Source organism: Mytilus edulis, chromosome 4 (genome assembly GCF_963676685.1).
Source record: "Mytilus edulis chromosome 4, xbMytEdul2.2, whole genome shotgun sequence".
Classification (NCBI taxonomy): Eukaryota; Metazoa; Mollusca; class Bivalvia; order Mytilida; family Mytilidae; genus Mytilus; species Mytilus edulis.
In genome coordinates, this window is record NC_092347.1 from 52462708 (window position 1) to 52489548 (window position 26841).

Consider the following 26841-nt stretch of genomic DNA (forward strand, 5'->3'; position numbering starts at 1 on the left):
CGTCACTGAACTCTGTTCATAAAGGATGGATTTGTCATGCACATTAGATCTAAAGTTCTATCATTTCTGGTGTTCTTGTCAATTACTTGTGCTAGGTTATTATCATCCAGAATATTAAGCAGTTGTTGGTGTAGTGCTGAATCAGGTTTGTTTGGTAATACCAAGTGTTTTCCCCAGTTTATGTGGCCTAGATTGAAGTCACCACCCAGCCAGATGTTTGCATTTGTGTTCTTACATGCAGTATTAAGATGATGATGCAATACAAGAAGTTTCTTAAAACGTGACTGTTTTTAACGATTTCATTTAGAACCTGGGAGAATTCAACAAAACAGCCGTTCGACGTCAAGCTGGGACAAGCTTGTCTTGCAAAACAGCCGTTCGACGTCAGAGTAATCTCGGAGTACTGAGTAATGAGCCAATAATGTATTTGATTGTAGTCCGAGATTACTCTGACGTGTCCCAGCTTGTCTGGCAAAGCAGCCGTTGGACGTCAGAGTTTCAGTAGTATCTCGGACTAAATTGAACCAATCTACAAAACAAACAACCAGCTTCTGATTATCTATTATCGAAATTGATTGGGGATACTCTTTTTATATTTTCGTGATCCGTGATCATGGAAATTTATTTTCTGTGAATTGAATCGTGATTGACCAAAATATCAACTCGTGAATCGTAATTAGACCCCCTCCGCCACCCATCAGATCCCTCATATAACGAGGAAGTCATTTATCTAGTACAAGGACCCTTAATCTGCTCAGAAGGAGTTTTCTGGTTTAAAGAATTATTGTGTACGCCCGATGAAGTAGATACATTTTATTTTCGAATAATGAGTTTGACTCTGTGTCTTTCGCCCCCTTCTAAAATAGCCATATATGATACTGATATTTTGCAGGGTTGAAATACAATATTTTAATCAGAGTCGACATAAAAGCCACCGCCTTAAATTTATTAGTACCCTGGAACATATATTGACATACTGTTCCCAGTTGGTATAAAATACGTTTTAAAATTGTGACGCATTTCAATACACATACACAACAATATGGTGCTCCATAACTGGAAGGATAACCATACAATAGAAGAAGAAATAGAATTTGGGGATTTCCACACACTTGACTTTATGTTTCTTATTTCATAGGGAAGTTTTCTATTGACTTAAATGTCTTATACGATTTTAGAAGTTAAGGAAATATTTACAGATTAAAAAGTTTATGACAATTACAATATAATGTGTGTCATCTTCAGAACACAAAAAAAACCCAATAACAGTGAAGAACTCGGAACAGTATAAGGACTATAGGAATCAGTACAGCATATTAGTGAGGTATAATTTTACTTTCGCTTTCGGTTTATTTATTTTTTTAATTTGTTTTTATATTATATCTACTTTTAAAATATATCAACTACCGGGGGAATGAATCCACAATTTTTGAAAATATGTACTCTGAAAATCGATGATGAAACAAAAAGTCCAAAAAGTAAGTTGAAAAAAGGGGGGATCATATATCTTGATTCCAATAAGGGGGATGGGAATGTATTAAAAAAAATGAATTATTGGAGTTCAGTGAAAAAATTATGTGAATTAAGTTTTTTTTTGTCCTTCATTGAACTTTTGATGTCATCCCTTCTATTATAGTCCACAAAGATGTGGAGTGTCGATTGTTAAATATGCAAATAGACCTTTATAGGTTAATAGGTTGCTATTACAACACAGGCATTCGGTTAATATTTGGAGCCTCTAGTTCATTTGTCAAGGCAGTGGCAGATCCAGAGGTGGCAGTTATGATTTTTTAATTGATTGATCAGACTAGAATTTGTTGACTTCACCATTTTCTATATATTTTTTGCCACAAATCATTACTTATATATTTAGACTCATATATATAACATATTTCAAAGTTAAAAAAAAGAGCTTTGGTTTCTGGAAAAATTGTTGACCCATTTAATTTTATTTGTATAAGACTCCAATAAAAAACTTGCATCTTTACCCTTTGCACTAACAAGAATGCTCAAATTTTGGTACAAGGAATGAATTGGGAAGACTGCCTATTGAATGTCATATAAAACCCAAACTATTATGTATTTAGCAATGCTTTTCACCTCAAATGTGAATCCATTATTACATGAATCTTTTCAATTAACTAAAACTTTGGATTCTAGTGGGACCTATTCATGGTTCACTTTTGCAAAGATATTCTTCCTGAAACCAACATTTATATAGATAGACTGAAAACCAGTGTGATCATTTAAAACAATTTAAAAATATTAAAAACTATATTAAACCCAAACAAACTCATATTACAACAACCTGTTGATCGATAAGTTGATTACTTTTGATGATAAAAGTAAATTAAATTTTTATAAAGGATTTGATCCAAATCAATTGATAAAACCTTACCTCTCTAACTAAAACTTTGAATTTAGAAAATTGATTAAACTTCGGATCAGTGATCATTCATTATTAATTGAAAAAGGAAGGCATTTTAAAATCCCTCCAGAGAGAGACTTTGCAAAAAATGCAAAGTAAAAAATGTACTAGATGATGAGAAACATTTCTTAATAAATTGTTCTCACAATTCAAATATTAGAATAGCATTATTAGTTGAAAAATATTTTATATGAAAACATATTTTAATTGCATTATCATAGAAGATGATTCATTTGCTAATCTCAATGACAATGACAAAGTTATATATACACATGTATATACTTAACCCACCAACACCAGCACAAGGGAATAAACTAGGATCCTTTATCAGAAAGTCAATGGAACTGAGGACAGGGGACCCTTTTATATTTACTTGAATTTGAATATACATATTGAGTTAATTAGTTATTGTATTCATTTGTTTTTATACGACCACAAACATTTTTTTTGGGATCGTATAAGGTATGATGTCATCATCTGCATCAATGTCTGCGTCTTTGTCATCAGAAGACACATTGGTTTCTGGACAGTAACTTTAGTTTACGTAAATTGATCTCTTTGACATTTAATAAGAAAGTTCAATACCACTAAAGGAAGGTTGGGATTGATTTTGGGGGTGATGGTCCAAATCATTAAGGAAAAAGGGGCCCAACACAAGCATTTTTCTACTTTCAGGATAATAACTAAAATTGTGTATAAGTCAAACCTGTCAACTGAACCGTATTCTGCGGGTGTGATCAGAGATTTTAATACTATAAGTATTGCAATTGATCTGAAATTTTTCTACATTGTTTATTACCACAAGTAGAAGGTTTGGAATTAAGGGCCAAGAAGGGACCAAAAACAAGCATTTTTGTAGTTTCGGGACAATAACTTGTATGAAAGAGTATGGATCTATCTGACATTGTATCACAAGGTTCCATATCACAAAAGGAATGCTGGGATTGAGTTTGGGGGTTATTGCCCAATCATGCAGGAATTAGGGACAAAAAAAGGGCCAACAACGAGCATTTGTCTAGTTTCCAGATAATAACTTGTGTTTAAGTAAAATTGAGAATGGAAATGGGGAATGTGTCAAAGAGACAACAGCCCCACCCTAGAACAGACAACAGCAAAAGGTCACCAAAAGGTCTTGAATGCAGCGAGAAATTCCCGCACCCGTAGGCGTCCTTCAGCTGGCCCCTAAACAAATATATATACTAGATATAGGAAGATGTGGTGTGAGTGCCAATAAGACAACTCTCCATTCAAATAACAATTTATAAAAGTAAACCATTATTATGTCACTGTATGGCCTTCAACACGGAGCACTGGCTCACACCAAACAACAAGCTATAAAGGGCCCCAAAATTACTAGTGTAAAACCATTGAAACGGGACAACCAACGGTCTAATCTATATAAAAATGAGAAACGAGAACCAGTTTCTGTGATAATGAATGCCATAATGAACTCTAAATTATACACAAGAAATTGAAAATATAAAGATATTATTCTGACTCTCTTATTTACGTGTACAAGTAATATATTACTGATTATGTCAAAGTCAGCGTGATTAGCTACTGACAAGAACGTCGAAATAATGTTACTAATATATAATTCATTTTAAAATTCAAAGTAAAGTAACACATTGCTAAGGCTGAGGATGACAAACATGACGACTTCAAAGCAACAAAGTATGAAGCAAGGATATATTGACTCCACCCATCAGAATGCAATACTCTATTATGCTAAAATTATGAAAAAAAGTTCCACAGCTATAGTATTACGTACAAAAACATGTTTAACCCCACACGCCCCAGCCCATTAATAACATTGCTGAAAAATGATCCACAGTCATTATTCTCTAGATATATTAAAATATCTGTCCGTCCCAAAGTATTTTCACATATTATAAGCAAGCTCCAGGCATTCCGTCATGTCCTCAGACATATACTTCTTTTATATTATGATGAAATGCTGTATATCTCTTTTTGTAGAAGAAAAATTCTGTGTACAAGAAGATGTCTGCTAAAAGGCCAAGAAGAAAGAAAAATGTCAATGGTAATTATTCTTTAATTCATATTATTCCATGTATTAGACAAATTTGGAACATAGGATTATCTATTGCAATGTCATGAGTTATATATTATTAATTTGACAACAGAGGAGAAAGTGATTTTCACTTCTATGGTTTTACAAGTTAGACATAAGACATGTTCTTTGGTCTCGGGGTATTAAAAGATATCTCCCCATTTCTATGAGAAAATTATGGTCGCTATTACTAATTTTTGTAAATAAACCTCTAGTTTCAAAATTTTGATATCTTCGATAAAATTCTTGGTCTTGTTTGACTTTCATAATTTAATAAAGAACAAATTTTGTTGTTTGATTTATTTTTTGAGTTGTTTAACATTTTGCATGGAAAGGTAACAGAAAATACTGAGGTATGGATGTTTCTCATTTGTTGATGGCTGTATGGTACATTGCCTTTAAACTCTGGTGGATAGTTGTCTCAGTGTGTCAACGTATATTTGTTCCGCCTAACAGAAGTTCCACTGTATTATTGTAAGCTCCGGTTTGATATTCATAAATTTCTAATATGACATTGAAGTAATTAAAATTAATTCTTTGAAAATGTGACGGACGTATCATGATTATATGATTGAAACCAGCTCCATCACTTACTCCATGAGTTGTCAATCTTGAACAACATTTTTACATCTTTTGAGTTTTTTACCTCAATAATAGATGGATAGGAAATGAAAAGTATAAACAGGAAAGTTTTATATTTTTTTTAGGTAAATTTATTGAAATATATATTCTTCTATAGGGCTGCAATTTAGATATTTCAAACTATTGTGTGGTAAAATTAGTGAGAAATTTGAGTTTCAAGCAGAAACCGCCTAAATCAATCTAAAAACAATCTACAACCACTAGTGACTGACGGATGGACGGACAAAGGTTAAACAATATGTCTCTATTCCACAAAGAACCTCCTAGTGTTATGATGGCAAGGTTTCCTACAAATTAGAAAAAAATCTACATCACCCCTAACTTACGCATTAAGAGATTCATATTGCATATATGAGTTTATATAATGTTACAGTTATAAAGCTTCAACCCCCAAAACAGAAGCTGAAGATCATGCAAACATTTTCTTTTGATTCTGTGACTGTTCTTGTCATGAAATACAGCTCTGCGTTTGACATCTTCCTTTGAAGTATATAATATTTATAGAAGTTAAATAAGTCGTAGGTCAGCTGATAAGTAATCATGTTGATTTTGTTAAACTGACTGTTTTATATACTTTGAATGTTAAAAAAGATGGAATGGTTAAAATAAGTTGAAGACAACCTATACTTTGCAAATTTTAGGGGGAGGGGCACACGCCTGCAACACCCTGCCTAAATCTGCCCCTGATATTAAGCTTACATCAACAAAAAAAAACCATTCAGCATACATTGCAATACTATGTGGGTAGTATATTTCATGGGTAATTGCTCAATTGATTTATTATTGCACAAATATTAGCTTCTCTAAAAGCTTCTCTAAAAAGCTTGCTGTCTCACAACTGATTATATAAAAAATGGTCTAGATGCATCCATTCAGAATTTCCTGTATATATTATTGTATTGGTATTATGGTGCATTGACATGCTACTATTTTATTGTCAAGTTGTATGGTTTACCTCTCAACAGCAACTAGGCTTTGAGTTCTTTTCACATTAAGGAATTAGTTATTTATGTTAATGAAGATCCTTGCTGTCCTGTCTCTCCAGTACACTGCATTGTATATAGCAGATAATATTGATAAAGTAAGTTGTTCTCCTATTGTGAAAGTTAAAATTAATATTGATCAATTTATGTAATTTCAGATTCCATAAATCCCCCTAAGCCTGATGAGGAAGACGTTTTAAGAGACACTTTATATACACAGGGTCTTGACATGGAGTCAGTTTTAGGTTCCACAGGAAATTTTGAGTTGCCAGAATCTTTACAAAATTTACAAATGAATCCGACACAGACTGCTGGACAAGGTGCTAATGAAGCTGGGTCTAATCATGCTGGTCGCAGCAAGGAGGAACTTGCAGAATTAATGAAGAAATTAGGAGTTGGAGAAGGAGTAAGAAATCCTATAGGTAGTAGAGAAGATGAGTCATTTGCAGGGGAAACAGGACAAGGAGGAATGGATGGAATGCAAGGAGGATTTTCAGGATTTGAAAATATGGGAATACAGTCTTCCAGTGGAGGACAACAAGAACAACGTGAAATGTCACAAGAAGAAAAAATGATGTTTAAGGGCTTAGAAAATTTAGGAGAAAAGGATAAAGAAGCAGCCCTTTTAGCAATGGGTGGACCAGAATTGCTCCAGCAATATCACCAATCTATTGGACCTACTATGCAGCAAATGAGAATGGTACCTGGGAGTGGAATGATGATGGGATCTGGAAGAGGAGGGATGATGGGATCAGGTATCAGTGGGTTAAATGGATCAGGAAATATTTCAGATGGAGGAATGCTACAAAATGAACAGAGGAGAGTTCCAGGAGGAGGTGGAATGCTTGGAGGAGGAGGTATGTCATCTAATCAACAAAACAGAAGAAGACAAGGGCATGGAAATGGTACTCCTCATGGTAGAATGGGTGGTAGAGGGATACCAGGAATGAATGGTGGAGGGATACCAGGAATGAATGGTGGAGGGATACCAGGAATGAATGGTGGAGGAATACCAGGAATGAATGGTGGAGGGATACCAGGAATGAATGGTGGAGGAATACCAGGAATGAATGGTGGAGGGATACCAGGAATGAATGGTGGAGGGATACCAGGAATGAATGGTGGAGGAATACCAGGAATGAATGGTGGAGGGATACCTGGAATGGGACTTGGAGGAATTCCTGGTATGGGTGGGGGAAATGGTGAAATGAATCAAGAAAATGTGATGCAGATGCTTCAACAGTTTCAGATGCTTGAGTCAATGTCGGCTAAGGACAAAGAAGAAGCTCTCATGGCAATGGGAGGGCAAGAATATGTTCAGATGTACAGTGAAAAAATAGCACCCTTAATGCAACAAATGGGGATGGGACAAGGTGGTTCGCTAAATTCCTTGGCAGGTGGAGGTAGTTTAGGTCAGGCTGCAGGAGGTATTGGTCAAGGAGGAGGAGGAATGTTTGGTCCAGGGAATTCAGGATTAGGTGGAATGCTTGGTGGTGGGGGAATGGGTGGTGGATCAAATACAGGAGACCTTTTTGGGCAGGGAGGTCAGGGAAATTTAGGAGGACTTTTTGGTTCAGGAGGAAGAGGAAGAGCACAACCTGGTAGTATGGGGCCCCGCCATAGACAAATTGATGCCAAAACCTTGGAAGGATTACAAAATTTAAGTGAAGAGGACAAAAAAGCAGCATTACAAGCTATGGGAACTGATCCTGACATACTTCAACAAAGCAATTTAGGTCCAAGCACTCATGGAGAGACTCTTGAAGCCCCACAACCAAGGTATAAGAACTATGAACCTCCACCTGAGCCTTATGAGCCAACTGGTCCAGGAATGTATCAGTTCCATCGTAGGCAACCTCTCCAACTACCTATACATAGCGGAGGTGCTGAAAGTCGTGGTAAAATGGATTGCATGATGCCAATGAGTCGACGAAAGAGAAGATTTGGTGAAAGGGTAATAGTTAGAAGTGAGTCATAATCAAATTACAATGTACTGTAGATTCAGAAAGCTTTGCATGCACTCATTGATGTCACTTTTGAACAGAAGATGAAAATGTTAGATTGATTACCGGTATTCAGATTTTAGAAAATGCTGGATACAATTATAATGTATAGCATTAAAATTTTTGTAAATTTTTAGAATATATTTTCCACTGTAATTACTGGGCCAAGTTCATTATAGATAGAGATCATTGTAGCAACAAGAATGTACAGTAAAGTAAGATTCACGATCACCAAAACACAATTTCGTCATGAATTTATCTGTGTCCATTGTTTAATATGCACCAATATGAGCGACACAGGCTCTTGAGAGCCTCTAGTTTATGTTTTTTCTTCAAAGACAGAAAAAATATTACAGTCAATCCTTAATAAAAATTTCAGAATTTAAAGTATTATTTTTTTTATGGTGATTTTAATAACCAAGAATTTTTTTTTGAATTTTGGTATCCACATAGATTTTATGAACTTTTGAATGATATAGATTTAGTTGTTTTTTATTTCATAAGCTCATGGTTCCAGCATTGATTTAGAAGGTTACTACAAACATCTGATTGATAAATGGTCTAAAGATGGTAAGTACGTTAGATCCTTGATTAAATTACTTATAATACCGTGTTAAACAAAAAGGATTTGTTACCTTCAATTTTTGCTATATAGATGTATTTCATTTTAAACTAAGTTTTTATTCTATGGTGCAAGGCGAGGGGAGCATTAAGATTTACCCTTATGTATGTCAAAAATCGGTTTCCAATCTCTAACTTTAGTTTGCATCAACCAAATTTTACGAAACTTATACACAATGCTGATTTCCCCAAAACACAGAACATATTTATATGTGGTTTATATTTGAATGGTCTCAATTCAACAATTCTTGACATATGTCTCTTTTTTTTAAGATGAAAAATTGCTGAATTGGCATTTACTCCAATATTTTAGTAAACATAAGAACACACAGGTCCTGACCAAGTATTGTTCTTGTATATAGGGTAATTTTCCCATATATTTTCTGTATGTTGCATACAAGATACAAAAAACAAATTAAGTTTACATATGTCTTAAAAACAGAGTTATCTTCTTATTTTGGAACATTAATAAGATATCAAATTTTAGAAAACTTCATCAGCTTCACATCAAAATTTAGAACAGTTCTAATTCAGTTTTGCAGCTTCAGACCTACTCTTATTTACCTTATGCGACTGGACCAAATCACAATAGTTATCCCAATTAATGGGAAGGTAAAATGTCTTTTGAATTTAGGGTTAAAAGGCCAAAGGTTATGGTTACTGTTATTTAGAAATAGTTTTAAGTATTGGGTTGGCAATACCAGCTGTTAACTTATTTACGTATATTTTTCAGCTGTTGAATGCAGTGACCCACTATGCACAGGACCCAGTACAATTATTCTTCTAGATGTGTCAGAAAGCATGAGAGGAGAACCTATCAGACAGGCTGTAGAAGCAGCTATGGAGTTCATTGATGGCAAGTACTTTGTTGAACATCTAGATTAGTGGTTTACCTATAGGTTTCAGTCTTGTAATTGACTGCCCCATAGGCTTACATGCAAAACAGCTGATCTTTGAAAAAAAAAAAAAATGCTACATAGAAATTTTTTTCATGTTCATATCATCTATGTACACAATGTGAAATTGTGATTTAATCGAAAAAAGGGGGTCATGCCACGAAAAATAAAAAGTTACATAACCCTGAAGTCAAAATATTTTTTTTCTACTTTCTGTTTGTCGTTTTTACTAGGCTGCACCACTTCCGTTAAACATGATATCCTTCCACTCTTCTGGATTAATATCTGCAAAAACATACAAGATTTTTTTTAAATCTATAAATATGTTTCAATTAAGGAATAATTCATGTAAGCCATAAATTTGTTGGAAATTTACAAATGGCCTGGGCCTAGATATTCGAATTTTATCCTGAGGGTAAGCAAGGGATGAAATTAACGAATATCATGGCCCAGGCCATGTGTAAATTTACAACAAATCTATGGCTTCCATGAATTATTTCAATTCTAATATGACAAATAAGTTAATTCAAGTACTGAAGCGAGGGTGGGTATGCCTTGTGTGTAGCTGTTCTTTTGTACTCCTTGTTAGATAAAGCTCAAATATTCTCATAAATATTTAGCTTGCATTGATTATTTTGTTAATAACCGCTAGAAAAAATATGTTTAATTACCATCCCAATATTTTTTTTAATTACATGTTTTCATTTAATCTACAGGTCAAATCTAAAATTGAAATTTCGTAACCAAAGAGCTGCCATGTTGACTTGCTAAAATCAGTTAATATTTGCGAATAATGCAATAAAATAGAAAATAAAACAAAACCTACCTCAGAATTTCATTTTAATACAATATTATACGAACTTCGATGGTTACAAACAAGTTTATATTTTTGTGACATTGACTAAATATTGTTTTTATACTGCAACTTAAATTATAAACCTATAATCAAACAGAAAAAAGTGAGTCCAAAAAAACTTCAGAAAAAAATGGACTTTATTGTTTCCCTCCATGTTTTGACATGCACTGGAAACTAGAGATGTAATACAAGACTTGTACCTATAACAATATTGACATGTCTTAAAAAAAAATCATTTACTTAGTTTCATTAAGTAGCTATATTTGAACATAAAAAATGCCATTAAAAGAACTTTAATTGTACCAATAAAAATAACCCCACCAGTAAAGCAGTACCCCTTTCTGAAAACAGGCAAAATTTGGAAATCAGTCATGTCTATCAAATGATCTGTAAATCTCATTCTAGTCTATCTTTATAAATGTTTTCTTATTATATGGATACTCTGAAGCTAGAAGAGTATTCTTATTTATTATTTTATATTTTTTTCCCTTCTCTTTGATTGAACCACATATAATAGTTTACCCCTCCCCTTTTTTCTATAAAATCTACCCAAGTGGGCCTCTTGTTTAAGTCAAATTGAAAAACTACCAAAAATTTTGTCATATTGAGGAGTAAAGACAAGAAAGACCACACCTTTCTCTTTTTTGACTATACAGGCCTTTATACATGCCTACTATACACATGGAAAAAAGTATTGCAACACCTTGATTTTTCAAAAATTGAAAAATCAGCCTCTTTTTTTGGATGATATATAATAAGATATTTGTATAATATTATTGAAACATAGTTTATGATAACATTGGCATTGAAACGAATAAAAAATGTTTAAAAAAAAATGATTTATATAACCACAATTTTAATAACAAAATGAAGCGTTTTTTGTACAAAAAAATGCATTTTACAACTTTGACTGTAGTCGAACTTTACAATGTCAGACATTTCAAAATTAATCTTCAGATGACTGTTCACATCATGGTTGATCGTTATACGCCAAAGAACTAGTACAGCCTCCATTCAAACGGATAACTGCATCTTAACGTCTTCTGATTCCTGCCAAAAATCGACTAATTTGTTGCTAAGGTAGCAGCAACCATTTCTGATGAAGGGCATTGTTTATTTCATGATGTGTTTGAACTGGGGTGTCCTTTCACGCACTTCCCGCCCAAAAGTGTCCCATATATGCTCGATATGGTTCAAATCTGGGCTAAGATCCGTCCACGGAAGATGACCCGAATTCCATTGGAACAATGAATCTTCCTCCATGATGCTAATTTTCAATTTTAGCGAGCTCTGCACTACATTGGATACGGAAAACTGTGTGTCTGTTCGTGAACAAAGGTCTACGAAATGGTCTTATTGCACGATAACCAGTAGCGATGAGTCAATCTCGAACAGTTCTTGTTAAAAGGTCCCTGTATGCCAAACACTCTCTTTTTTGGATTGTATTGTATGCAAGGGGTTTCCTTCTGACCAACCTTTTTTATGCTTGATTTTCCCTAGCAAATGGTATAGAGGGTCTTCTTTATTTCGGAAGGTCTTTAACATCGTTTAGTGCCATTTTTAATTCTCAAAACGACTTCTAGTGGAATGGTGATGACCAACAATACGTGCAGTTATTACAGCGACCTCCTGCTTCACTCATGCTGATAATCTGTCATCTTGCTGCAGTTAAGAGTTGTCGATGACCCATTACAAGGTGTCAATCACATAACTTTAAAATTTTGGTTATTTAAAGTGTTGAAAACAATGAGGATGAAAACACCTGTTTTGCTGTTTACGGGTACAGTAGCTGCATGTGCAGATAAAAACTTACCGAGTCGATATTTATTGATTAAACTCAGGTGATACTTGAATAATGTTTAAGTAGTTCTATTTTACCAAATTATATCACAAAAAAATAAAAAGTGTTTTTTTAATTTCAATTTCAATTTGGTGTTGCAATACTTTTTTCCATGTGTATATATCATGGTTTTTAGACTGTACTTGACACCCCAATGCATATAAAATTTGCAATAAAAATTAAGAAAACACAAAATAGATACTCAAGTTGGTGTTTTAGTAAGAATATTGATTACTTGTCACACCTAATCACAAAAATCCTTGTCATGATGGATAGTTTAAGAAAAATTCTACTATTTAAACAAATTTTTAACCCAAAAATGGAATTTTCAATTAACCATGAACTGCCGCAGACAGGAAAAGAAGTATTAATTCAAGCAAAGTGAACATTTTGTGAAAATCTTTTCACCAAAAGCTCATTTTATACATATTCTACCTTAATGTCAACAATTGAGCCATAAAAATAATAACCATAAAGAAAAAAAATAATTTTGTATGTAGCTGTCTCTTCAACTTTGCACTGATTTTCAATAAAATTGCGCAACTGAAAATTTCATCACAAAATGAAGATGTCATAGGACGCAGGTGTTTAATTTGTACCTAAGCAGACAAAATCATAGCATTTCAAAAATGCACTTATTTTTTAGTGCTTCTAATGAGTTTTACAAAATGGGTGTTTTGACTGCATACCTAATATTTTAGTTATACAAGATAAAATTTGTGGTTTGAAAATGTCATCAGAAAAAAACATGTTACATATAATGATTACAAATAGATATATGTAAAGAAATAGTACAGTAATGCTTTGAGAAACATGAAGTTTACTATGGTTCTTTCATTTATATATCTGCATATATATATATGTAATATAATTTGATATATAATAAAATTAGATGTGGAAATGAATCCAGATTATCTTATAGACCATGACTTATATCCACTGCTTTTTTCAGGTCTTGAGCAGAATAAGACAGATTATGGTTTAGAAGAGAACTTAGGATTAATTGTATTTCATGGTGACACCTTCGATGTTACACACCTTACGAGTGAATACAGTAAAATCAGGAATGTTATAAGTATGTTTCTTTTTAGGTAGACCATGATACCTCAAATTACATTTTTATACGGGCCGCAAAATTTTTTCAGTTGACTCCTTGTAGGAGTTATTACCCTATAACTATTTTAACCTATTTTAATTTTTTAGCTTACCTTGCCCACAGGGCCAAGTGAGCTTTTCTCATCACTTGGCTTCCAGCGTCGGCACCTGGCGTCGTTAACTTTAACAAAAATCTTCTCCTCTGAAACTACTGGGCCAAATTTAACCAAACTTGGTTACAATCATCATTTGGGTATCTAGTTTAAAAATGTGTCCAGTGACCCGGCCAGCCAACCAAGATGGCCGCCATGGCTAAAAATAGAACATAGGGGTAAAATGTAGATTTTGGCTTATATCTCTGAAACCAAAGCATTTAGAGCAAATCTGACATGGATAAAATTGATTATCAGGTTCAGATCTATCTGATTTGGAATCTTCAGATGAATCGGACATCTCCTTGTTAGGTTGCTATCCCTAAATTGGTAATTTGGCCGTTTTTGGTTATTATCTTGAATATTTTTATAGATAGAGATAAACTGTAAACAGCAATAATGTTCAGCAAAGTAAGACCTACAAATAAGTCACATGACCAAAATGATTTGTTGACCCATTAAGGAGTTATTGCCCTTTGAAGGCAATTTTTAACAATTTTTCTTAAATTTTTGTAATATTTTACAAAATCTTCTTCTCTGAAACTACTGAGACAAATTTAACCAAACTTGTCCTCAATCATCATTAGGGTATCTAGTTTAAAAAATGTGTCCGATGACCCCAACCGTGTACGAAAGATGGTTGACATGGCCAAAAATAGTACATAGGGTAAAATACAGTTTTTGGCTCATATCTCTGGCTCATAGAATTTAGAGCAAATCTGACTGTGGTTCAATTGTTCATTAGGTGAAGATCTATCTGCCCTGAAATTTTCAGACCATTCAGGCAACCTGTTGTTAGGTGCTGCCCCTGAATTGGTAATTTTAAGAAAATTTTGCAGCTTTTGGTTATTATCTTGAATATTATTATGAATAGAGATAAACTGTGAACAACAATAATGTACAGCAAAGTAAGTCCTAAAAATAAGTCCACTTGATTAAAATGGTCAATTGACCCCTTAAGGAGTTTTTGCCCTTTATAGTCAATTTTCAACAATTTTCAACAATTTTCAACAATTTTGTAATTTTTTACAAAATATTTTTCACTGTAACTACTGGGCCAAGTTCATTATAGATACAGATAATTGTAAGCAGCAAGAATGTGCAGTAAAGTAAGATCAACAAACACATCACCATCACCCAAACACAATTTTATCATGTGCCCTGTGTTTAATATGCACATAGACCAAGGTGAGTGCCACAGGCTCTTTAGAGCCTCTAGTTTTGCAAAATTATTATAAAGCCACACCAATTTAATTTCTTGTGCTACGGACTTTTGGACTCCAAATATTGCGGCGAGCGAGCCATTTGAAATTTTTTAATAAAAAAATATTTAATTTGATATTTTTTTAGGCGAAGCATGAAAAGTAGAGGCGAGGGATTATAATTTTTTTTGGTAAACATAATATAATAGGTTTTGACAATATTAAAACCTGATTTGTCATTTGTACTTTGACATTTCTTTAATTTATGAAGTGTTTTTCCCTTTTCACCAATAATTGAATAATTACATGTGGTAGTGACATGTGTGTGCCAATGAGACAATTCTACAATAATCCATCTGGTATTAATGATCAAAACATGTTCAAGAATTTTTTAATATTCTTGGACTTTTAACATATATCATTTTCTTTTATACTATTCTATTTTGAATAATATAAGAAAATGATATATGTTAAAAGTCCAAGAATATTACCCCTCTATTAGACAAATTGTTTCAAATATGATGTATATCTCCTTTTTGAAGTTAAAAATTCTAAGATTTTCTGTTTTCTTTTCTACAACAGTAAAGTGACTGACCCCTTGTCTGGGGAGGGTTGTTCCCAACCTGATGATAACAATAAATACAAGTCAAAGACATATAGTACAGCCTTTTACCCAGGGCTTTGACCCAGATCAAACAGCAAGGTATAAGGGACCCCATAACTTACTAGTGTAAACAATTTTTAAAAACAGAAAAACCAACCATCTAATCTATATATACAAATGAAGAAATACCTATGTATGAACCACATCAACAAATGATAACTACTGCATCAGGACAGGTGCATAAACATGCAGCGGATATAGACAGTTTTGTTCCGCCCGCATACAATATGATAGCAATGGAAGGCAACTGTTCTTCTTCAGAAGTTCTGCGTACTTTATTCTAACAAAGAATCAGCATGATTTTGATAGGGATTGTGAGTAAGGGGAAAGAAAACCAATGTTGAATTCTGTACAGGTAGTTTTCTCTGTTATATATATATATATATCTGGTGTATAAAAAAAAAAAAAAAAAATATTGACACCTTGTGTTTGTTGCATAACATCTTGGCCACAAATTTATCGTTTTCTGTTTAGTATTAAATTTATATTAAGATCCATTTTGTTATATCTCGTGATCAATTTTATTTGGCAATCGCTAATGGCAGTCATTAGGGATTAAGAACATCAGTTGTTCGACCTGTTAGTCAAATGCGTTTTGTTTAAATATACTTTTTCACCTTTTTGGTCTTTTGGAAAATGTTGTGTGTGCTGTATTTAGACCCTTCTACAGAAGCATTTTTTCCTTAAATACTATCTGCAACCACAATTTAGGTTGCATTTCTGTGAATATTGACAATGCAATATCCCATAGGAACTCCTTTTACGGCTAAAACTGTACCACTTTTACTATGAAGTTTTGAAAAAAAAAATCTTATTCTAGAATTGAAAGGTTATATGCACTAAAAAAAATTCAAAGGTCAAAATATAGGGCTGTGCAGCCTGTTTTCAACGTTTATATGCCCTGAATTTCTCAGAGTTTAAACGAACACTGATTTTCTTAACTACCCCTACCTCAAATGAAGGGTAACCATAGATTTCAATATAAACAATATGCACTTGTATATTTACTGGTAACATTCCCAAGTTATGTCTCTGTGAGATTGAACACAGAGAGCATAACTGAGAACCAGTATGTAAGCAAAATTAACTTTCTATGAATATTCTAGATCTCCCCAAAAGATGTGTGGTTTGAGAAACAGCTGTATTTACAAAGTGCAACCTTTAGGATGAAAGATTTTTAAGCAGCTAGCTTACATTCTGATATATATAATGTCTTAATCAAAATATTTTAGGTAATTTGGAAGATGTGGGAGGATCTTCACCATTGATAATGACACTTGCAGTTATTCAGGGAATGGCAGCAAGAGGTAATTATTTTTTTTCTATGATATTACACTTTTTTAGCTCATCTGGCCCAAAGCTGCTTTTCTCATTACATGGCGTGTGTCGTCTGTCGTCGACGTCTGTCATTGTTTACTTTTGCAAAAATCTTCTCTTCTGAAACAACTGGGCCAAATTTAACCAAACTTGGCAACAATCATTATTGGGGTATCTAATTTAAGCCCCAGTCCCACTAGACCACGATCAACGAGATCTAAAATTAATTTAGATTGTGGTGAGGACGTGATATGAGCGGCATGAAAATGTAAATTTTTGTTGCTTTCACGATGCTAATACGTCCTCATTACGCTTCTACAACGATCCCGCTATGATTATACCACGTTCTCATCCCGCTTATTCTGCGACCTCACTACGTTTATTAAGATCTTTCTACCCTCTTCGTGTTCTCACTACGACCATACCACAAGTTATCCGATTGCAACACGGTCTTACTGCGATTATAACTCGTTCTTACCACAATAATACTACGTTCATAGCGCAATATTACTACGTTCTCAGCAATAACGTCAGCATTGTGTTCCATAACAATACAGTTAAATTCCTTCTATTTCTGATTAAGGGCATACGATACAGTTACAGGGGAGGTAATGACGTTGCTAACGTAAATTGTTATTTTCGCGACGTCAAACTGTGACTTCTGGGGAAAAGATTCCGTTTTCGACTGATTTTTATCATTCAAACTTATCTAGCTTGAAAATGAGTTCATGGACCCCTCTTTTTTAAGATGCCATTTGGTTTGATTACGCGAGAAGATTGTGTGTGCCAATTTTCATGAAAACGTAAATAGTGCAATTAAATTAAATTTGATTAATATACAGCAAAAAATTATGTGTTTTTCTACATTCATGAACATTTGATAAATATGAGTTATTTCTGGATAAAAAAATGTATAAATTTTTAAGATACTTATAAAATACAGAAAGTACAAATTATTTAACAAAAAACAATTTGTGTTTATCTTATAAAACAAAAAAGTTATGTCTTTCTTTCGAAAAGGAAAATACGGCCACAAATTCGAATTTTGAGCAAATATACAAAATTTCGACCTCATATTACTCAAAAAGTAGCACATGAAGGTATATTTATTATTAAATATTTGATTTATTCAGGTAAAAAATAGTCTATATGGAAATTTTTATCAAAATGTAAATACGGGATTAAAACTATCGTATGCCCTTAATACGTAGATTTCTCGGAAACAATACAGTCATGCCACCAAAATCTACTAGAACATGTGGGTGTGGTGGTAGGGGTTGATGTAGAGACAGCAGGAACAAAGTAACTAATCCTGATCAAGCAGAGATGTCGGACCGACCAATCCAACTTAAATTACAACCTTTTATATTTTAGTCAACGATAGCAGAGATTTTTCATTAGATTAAGATCTATCTTCCCACAAATTTTCAGACAAATTTGACAACCCTTTGTTGGGTGTTTGTTCCTGAATTGGTTATCAGAAATTTTTGGTTATTAACTTAGATATCATAGTATCTGATATTATATTATATCTAATACAATTAATTATGTTTTAACCTTATTTCACATGATTTACAAAGCATAGGTAAATACATATGAGCGACACAGGCTCTTGAGACCCTCTTCTATACTATTAAACGAGAAGACCTCATTTTGTGTGCCGCTTCTCTTCCTTCCACAATAAATTTATCATCATGCTTCTGCCAGACAGTGTTCTATAGGTAACCTGCATAGTCGGATTTGTCATCCATTCTTATGAGTATTCAGATTGAGTTATTTTTGGAGAAAAATTACAAAAAAGGAATCCAGATATTGATTCTGTCATCAAAAATGAAAGTAGGGTAGAGATTAGAGGGAGGCAGGACCTTTTTTGGGACGTTGTGAGCGGGTGTTTTTAAGCTCGGGATTTGAGGATTGATCCTTAAGGGATCCTGGATAATATTTTTCAATTTCAGGATTTCGGGATATGAATTTCTTTAAATTCTGCATCTCAGGATTTCATGTTTTTAAGCCCAGGATTTTGGGACCAGGTTCCCTCCGACCACCCCTAATTAGCCTTAGTGGGTCTTAGTCATTTATACAACCACCCCTCAAATTAGCCTTAGTTGGTCTTAGTCATTTAGGTGTAATACCACCAAATCATGGTACGTCACATCCGGTTGTATACGAAAGTAGGTCGAAAAAAATATTCCCTTGAATTTGACAGTTGTAGGTAATTAATCCTACATTTTATTGCAGTAAAACATTTCTGTGTCATGAACATGTGTCTTTATGGTATTTCAAAACACCACTATTTTTTATTTGGGATTTCTATAGAATATTTTGTAATCTTGAGGTTACATGGTGACTAAACCTTGTACACGGAGAAATTTGATTGGTTAACTTCTGATGATGGTTATTTTCTTATATGCAATGAAATGTTATGTGAAATTTTTTCTGTAGTACTGGACAGGATAAAACTTTACTCATGCCAAGTATTTCTTTTTTTGAAACAAAGATAAATTCTGCACATTTTTTTGAAAAGTGCAAATTTAACAAGGACCAATAGGGGAAAATAAATGGTGGTATTACACCTTTATACAAGATTCATATCCTACCATTGACATGTTAATAAGGCTCTCAAAAGAAAAAGAACTGATGGATTGTCCTAGAAGCATATTTCATTAGACTAATAATATTAGTTACATAGTGTGCTAGTGACCTAATACGGTATATATGGGGTCAGTCAATTCCATATGGGGTGAGAGCGAAGCTCGAATCCCCATATGGAATTTACTGACCCCATATATGGGCCTTTTTCAAAAAATGTGGATTTTCTTGTACAATCAATATTTCTAAAAAAGTGTAAATATTTTTATCCAATTTTTAGATACACCATTTAGTTTTTGGTGTGTGTAACAAGTTCCAGCAAATTCAATATGAAATTTAGCTACAGAAATTGCTTCCAGTGGGTTTCAAAGGGTCCAAAAACCCCAAAATTGCTTGTACGAAATTGAAAAACTAGTCTTTTTTAAATGCTGGTTTTAATACCCAGCGGAAATTATTATTTTTCTTTTGTTATTATAAATATATAGGTATCACTGCAGGTATGTATACACAAATACAGGGAATTATTAGATTTTATTAGCATTTTTTTTTACTTTTCATTTCGTACTTAAAAAAATGTCAACTACATAACACAAATGAAATAATGTTGCCAATAAACAACTGATTATATCCCTTGTAACTAAGGAAGTGTTCTCTACTTACTCTTCATCCTCTGATGACGTGCTTAAAGTTACAGGATGACATCATTGATTCATTTCATTATAGATTAGTTTTGGTGAGTACAAATTACTCCGTAATTTTATTCTATGTCAACTTTGTAACGGCAAAAACATTGATAAATTTTGGCATAACTATTTTTTTTTACATAAATCATTCAAAGTCTATAATACTGACTCTAATTCAATAAAAACCTTTTATCTGGTAGTATTAGGGTCAAGAAAAACATCCAAAAACCACAAATAGGTCAACTACATAACGGTCAACTACATAACGCAGTGAATCGTTATGTAGTTGACAAAAAGCGTTATGTAGTTGACAATGCTGAATTAAATTCACTTTAAAATATGTTTCTAAAAAGTGTTATTTTAACCATGTTAACTGTTTTGAAAAAAGTGTGATGATTTTTATGGAAATATATATCAAGCAAAATGTAAATATTATTAAAAAAAAATTAGGGACCGAAACTAAATCCGTTATGTAGTTGACATATGTCCCATACTTGTTTCTATGTTATTTTTTAAAATATTTTTGTAGTAGCATTTAAGATTGCATATTTTTATTTCAGGTTGTATTGTTGTTAAACTATTCAATTTCATATATTAAAGTTGAAAATTGAATATTTTTTTGTATTGTTATTTCACAACTGAAATATCCACATTTTTTGAAAATGACCCTTATACCGTATTACGTCACTAGCACACTATGTAACGAATTTATCTTACCGACTATCTTAACATGTGAAATTAAGACTATTGATTCTCAAAATGAGCAAGTCTTCAATACTGTTAGCATTAAGAAAATACTTCCATTGATCCTACAAAAACAGATGCAAACAATAACGACTTGTAAGGTTTAAATATGTTTTATGAATTTGTTTCAATCTGAATCATCAATTTCTTCATCAGTTGGAACTTTTAAGTTTTTTTCTCAGTACCGTTTTGTTTTTATAAAGGGACATAACACCATTACTAACCGTGTATGAAATAAGCCCCGCCCCCTTCTTACCTAATATGGAATATAAAGGGACGTAACTCCACTACTAACCGTGTATGAGATAAGCCCCGCCTCCCTACTAACCTAATATCAAATATACACGGTTTGCACGCGGACGCTTTTAACCAATCATATTCCTGGAAATGTATAGGAGGTAAGATAATGGTCTATATATAAGCAGTTAGTACATTAATTTCATGTTTGAAGCGGTGCAAATTTTTAATTTAATTTGACTTTTACCAAAAGATGCATTGTAGCAAAGGAGAAGAATAATTGTGGTCTGAGGCCAGAAACACCAAAATAATTGATTTTAACAGAAAGGATAAAAATATTGGACTTTGGAAAAAAAGGAGAGGTCTTTTGATACCTTTTATGAAAAATCATCCTACAACAGTTCATAAGCTGTATATGTCCGCTATTTCGTGGGTGTGTTATTGATATAAAGTGAGACATAGCGATCCTTCAACATGTCGTCGTCAGCAGTGTCCACAAATATTTACTCCGTCGTTAGAGTTAATAAAAAAAAATTGCAACTGTGAAGAGGAACTTAAAGTTCGTAATTATCATTGTTATTTTTCTTTCAGCTAAAGTTGTAAAGATTAAAGGACATGAAGTTTTAACAAGAGCTATCATTTTTTCTGACTGTATCGTAACACCACCAGGCTTTGATGCAACACAAGAAGAATATGTCCGAGAGAGAGTCCAAAAAAGTGTATGTAATAAAAATATATTATTTACTAAATTTTGATTAGTTTTCTTTTAAAAAAATGATTATATTAAAGACATAATTTCTGGGAAAGGCACTTAAAGAATGTTGGCAGGGTTAAACAAGTTTGTTAGCGCTCAACACTCCCCCTGACCTGGGTAATTTGTTACAACACAACACCCCCCTGACCTGGGTATTTTGTTACAACACTACAGAAGAACAAACTATAAAAATCAGTTGAAAAGGACTTACTCATTAGATCTATTTAAAGAAGAAAAACATCCCTATTTAAAGAAGAAAACATCCAACAAAAAACACAGACCCATGTGGCAGGGTAATTATATATTGCTAAAAACAGAAAAAAAGACACTAAGAACAGATCTGAGATTCTCGCAGTTACTGACAGCCAAAAACAACTTGCTGTTGAGTTGTAGCCGGTAAGCAATTTTACGTCTGCTATGTATCCACTTCAAAGTTTTCTTGAATTCTATGAAAGAGAATGATTTAAAATTTGGTCTACAATTTGATAATGTTGAGTTATTGAGTGTAAGCAATTTTTAGTCCCCTATCGACGAGGTCAAAGGGGACTTTAGGTTTGCACTCCGTCCATCTGTCTGTCTGTGTATCTTCATGCTTGAAGATATTGACTGATCTTGGTCAATTGTTTTAAAATGACAAGTTATAGATCAATTTTGAATTTTGTTCCTGTTGGATTATTTTGTGCAGAGTTATGGTCCTTGTTTTCTACACTTTTTTTGTCATGCTTAAAAAGATATTGATTTAATAAATGGTACATTGATTTATCATGACAAGTTACAGATCAAGTTCTAATTTTGTTCTGGTCTGTTAATTTTGTGCAGAGTTATGGTCCTTGGCTTAGAGAATTCACTCAAATATTCAGTTTTCTATACTTTTTTTTATGCCCCACCTACCATTATAGAGGAGCATTATCTTTTCTTGTCTGTGCGTTCGTACTTCTGTCCATTCGTTTGTCCGTCCATTAGTCCGTCCATCTGTTTGCCCCTCTTCAGGTTAAAGTTTTTGGTCAAGGTTACGTTTTTGATGAAGTTGAAGTCTTATCAACTTTAAACTTGGTACACATGTTCCCCATGATATGATTTTTCTAATTTAAATGCCAAATTTAAGAGCTAGCAGAAAGAGCATATTTACCTGTGCGTAATGTGAGTTATCTTTAAGGTTTACAAATCATTGTTCAGCTAAATACTTTTAACATCAGAAATTATTTTTCATGAAAAATTAGTTAAACCACCGATATATCACTTTCAATTCATCATGCTTTGCATTGGCCATAGCCAAATTCAGCAGGTATGAAACCAGTCTACGATAGACAAAGGGTAGTACTTTGTTTTAAAAGTGTGTAATAACAGAATCCAGTCGGAAATTGGCAAATGGACTATTTAAATGCCAAAGCAAAGTTTTGACTCCAATTTCACGGTCCACTGAACATGGAAAATGATAGTGCGAGTGGGGCATCTGTGTACTCTGGATATATTCTTGTTCATGCTTGAAGATATTGATTAAATAATTTGTGCATTGTTTTATCATGACAAGTTACAGATCCAGTTTGAAATTTTGTTCCAGTCTAATGATTTTGTGCAGAGTTATGGTCCTAGGGCTTAGAAAATTCACTTGAAAATCAGTTTTGCACAATTTTTTAGTTCCCTACCATTGATGTCGTAGGAGACTTTTGCTTTACATCACGGTGCAGAGCTTTTAGTTTTAGTCGAAGTACACACCATCTTGAATTAATTACTGATCACATGATAGATTCTGATTGGTTGCATTATTGTTGCTATTGAGATACAGCAACAGCTATTGGCTTAAATGAGATAAAGAATTACAGACTTTTCTTGTCCAAGATAACTGAAGACATCAAATGCAGAAAAATAAAAAAATTGTATTTCAGTTCTGATCAAATGTCATTAATTCATGTTCATTTAATAATGCAAATATTTCACAGATACATTCAATATTCAAATATTAATTATTAATACGTTTTTATTTACTGTGTTACTCTGCAATCTGCTAAACAATGTTCCTATACAATGTTTACAAAAATGCATAATCTGTATTTTATAACTTCTGTTCTAACATGACAACCTTCAAACACTTTGAGTACACGCCTGTTATGAAATATGAATATATTTCTTGGACTGTTCTGATTGTACTTCCATGTCATATGCCTTTTAATACAACTGCAAAAACAATTTTGCGTCGTATAATGGTATCATGTCGTCGTCTGCGTTGTCCGAAGACTCATTTATTTTCCGGACAATAACTTTAGATTTAGTTAATGGATCTCTACAAATTTTTACCAGAAGTTTTAATGCTACTAAAGGAAGGTTGGGATTGATATTGAGGGTTATGGTCCCAATAGTTTAGGAATTACGGGCCAAAAGGGTGTCCAAAATAAGCATTTTTGCAATAACTTGTGTTTAAGTGTATGAATCTCTCTGAAATTATACCACAAGTTTCCATACCATGAAGGGATGGTTAGTAATGACTATGGGGGATTATGGCTCAAAATGTTTTGGATTTAGGGGCTGAAAAAAGGCGAAATTAGGGGCAAAAAAGGGGAAAAACTAGGTTTTCCAGACAATAACAACAAATTTAGTGAATGGATCTCTATAATTTTTTACCAGCAGGTTCAATATCACTAAAAGAAGGTTTGGATTGATTTTGGGGGGTTATGGTCCCAATAGTTTAGGAATTAGGGGCCAAAAGGGGACCCAAATAAGCATTTTTGTACATTTCAAACAATAACTTGTGTTTAAGTGTGTGAATCTCTCTGAAATTATACCACAAGTTTCCACACCATGGAGGGATGATTAGTAATGAATTTGAGGTGTGATGGCTCAAAATGTTTTGGAATTAGGGGCTAAAAAAGCAAAATTAGGGGCAAAAAGCTCCAACTGTTCAGGGTTTAACTTCTGAGGTTATAAAGCTGCATCCTGCGGAGCACCTGGTTATGAATGAGCTTTCCAATGTCACAGAACAATGACATACAAATATAAGTATTTTACGGGAAAATACACGCTTGTGAAACCATAAATCATCACAAGAAAACATAAACAAATGATGCAAAAATATGGTACATTTATAAGCCATTTTTTAAAAAACATATAAGAAATATAAGTAAATTATCATTTAAATTTATCCAAAACTATCTAAATACGTTATTGTAAATAGTTTAAGCATGTCACTAATAGTTTGCTCCGTTCTTTTACGCCAATTTAATATTGCATTTATTTATGGGAACAGCAAATATTTGCCTCCACCAAGAGCACTCATCAGTCCAAAAAATTTCTCTATTGGTCCTATTAGAATCGAAATAATTCATGGGGCTATTGCTCAGGGTGAAATATTGGTCATAAAGGGCCAACTAGGGGTAAAATCACGATATATGCAAGCCCCATGAATTATTTCTTTAACAATCTAGGTACACCTCAAGAGTAAAGAACTAATTTCGAATATTTTCACAATTTAAAAAGTATATTTTTTAAAACATACAAAAGGTCCTTCAATAAACTAAAAAATCTAGGCTAAAGCAAAGGAGTAAGTTCAGTAAGGGCACTATTCGGCCCGATTATAAAGTTCAATGTCATAAAATAAAAAAAGATTTTAGTTGACTTAAAGACATGTAAGAAGGTTATATAAGAACTATTTCTGTCAAAGTTTCATTCTAAAGCATTGATATTTACATCTCAATTAATAGGTCAAAATAATTTTTTTTGGCAAAATATGACAAAATTAACAGGATTTTAGCCAAATTTAGGACTAGGAAACTAACAGTGCAGGCATCAACAAACTGAAGGTTCAAGTTAGTCATGTAAAATGTCATAACAAACATTATTTTCAAAGATTTTTTTGGGGACGTATGTGGTCTATGTTTCCGGTCCCAATCATAAATGGAAATTTACTCATTTTCATTTATTTTTTGTGGAAAATCAGAATAAGTACTATTTGTGAAGTCACGAATGAAACGCAGGAAAGTTATGGTTCAACAAAAAGACATATTTCCTATCTAATCACTGTATTAGCAATAATTCATTGGGATATTGGCCAATGAATCCTAACTTAGAATTTAAGCCATAAATGGGGGCCATTTTAGGGCCTTATCTTACCTCCTCTTTGATTATTTAATTAATTGAATAATTAATAGACATATTCGCTATCAAATCTGATATCAAATTCATAAACTTATCTATTTATTATCATTACCTAATTCAGTACATTTATTTCAAATTTGAAGGTTGATGCAAACTTCTTTGAATGTTCCCAAGATCTGACACATGATTATCATGTAAGATTGTTTGCAGTACCAACTGGAGAGAATACAAGAGAGGTTTGTAATTTACAATGATGTACTTATAAGTAAAAACAATACACAACGATAATAGTAAAAAAATACACAACAATAATAGTAAAAAAATACACAACAATAATAGTAAAAAAATACACGTTACAATGGGTTTTACTCAAAAGGTTATACTATTAATCATTTCTGAAATTTAATGGTTTAGTCTAGTTGATGTCAAGTTTAAAAATAGTACATTTTATTGTCAGCACCATCACATGTAAATATTATTGTATGAAATGTTGGAAATTGCTGCTTGCTTCATAGTTTAGCCTCCAATGGCTTTAGTCTTGCAAATGACTGACCCCCAATCCCCCCTGTCCCTTGGATTGAACATGTTCTATAATCCCCCTTAAACTAGATGTGCACTGGATCTTGGTGACACATACAAAGATGTTGCATAAACAATACACTGCTATTTTTAGCTCACCTGGCCCACAGGGCCAAGTGAGCTTTTCTTATCACTTGGCATCCATCGTCCGTCGTTGTTAACTTTTACAAAAATCTTCTCCTCTGAAAGTACTCAGCAAAATTTAACCAAACTTGGCCACAATCATAATTGGGGTATCTAGTTCAGAAAATGTGTCCGTTGACCCAGCCAACTAACCAAGATGACCGCCATGGCTAAAAATAGAACATACGGGTAAAATGTTGATTTTTGTCTTATATCTCTGAAACCAAAGCATTTAGAGCAAATCTGACATGGGTTAAATTTCTTATTAGGTCA

The 26841-nt window shown here is 33.2% G+C and overlaps 1 protein-coding gene across 2 annotated transcripts; it reads left to right on the top strand.

The window, feature by feature from the left end:
• Positions 1 to 1070: 1070 nt before the first annotated feature.
• On the top strand, positions 1071 to 26102 carry LOC139519942 (uncharacterized; the record flags this gene model as incomplete). Of its 2 annotated transcripts, XM_071312259.1 has the most annotated exon segments (9): positions 1071 to 1324; positions 4406 to 4469; positions 6283 to 8091; positions 8632 to 8697; positions 9482 to 9604; positions 13293 to 13415; positions 16686 to 16760; positions 21615 to 21742; positions 26010 to 26102. In XM_071312259.1, coding segments are annotated over 8 exon segments (2457 nt in total), but the record flags the coding sequence as incomplete, so codon positions are not given.
• Between the last annotated feature and the right edge of the window lie 739 nt (positions 26103 to 26841).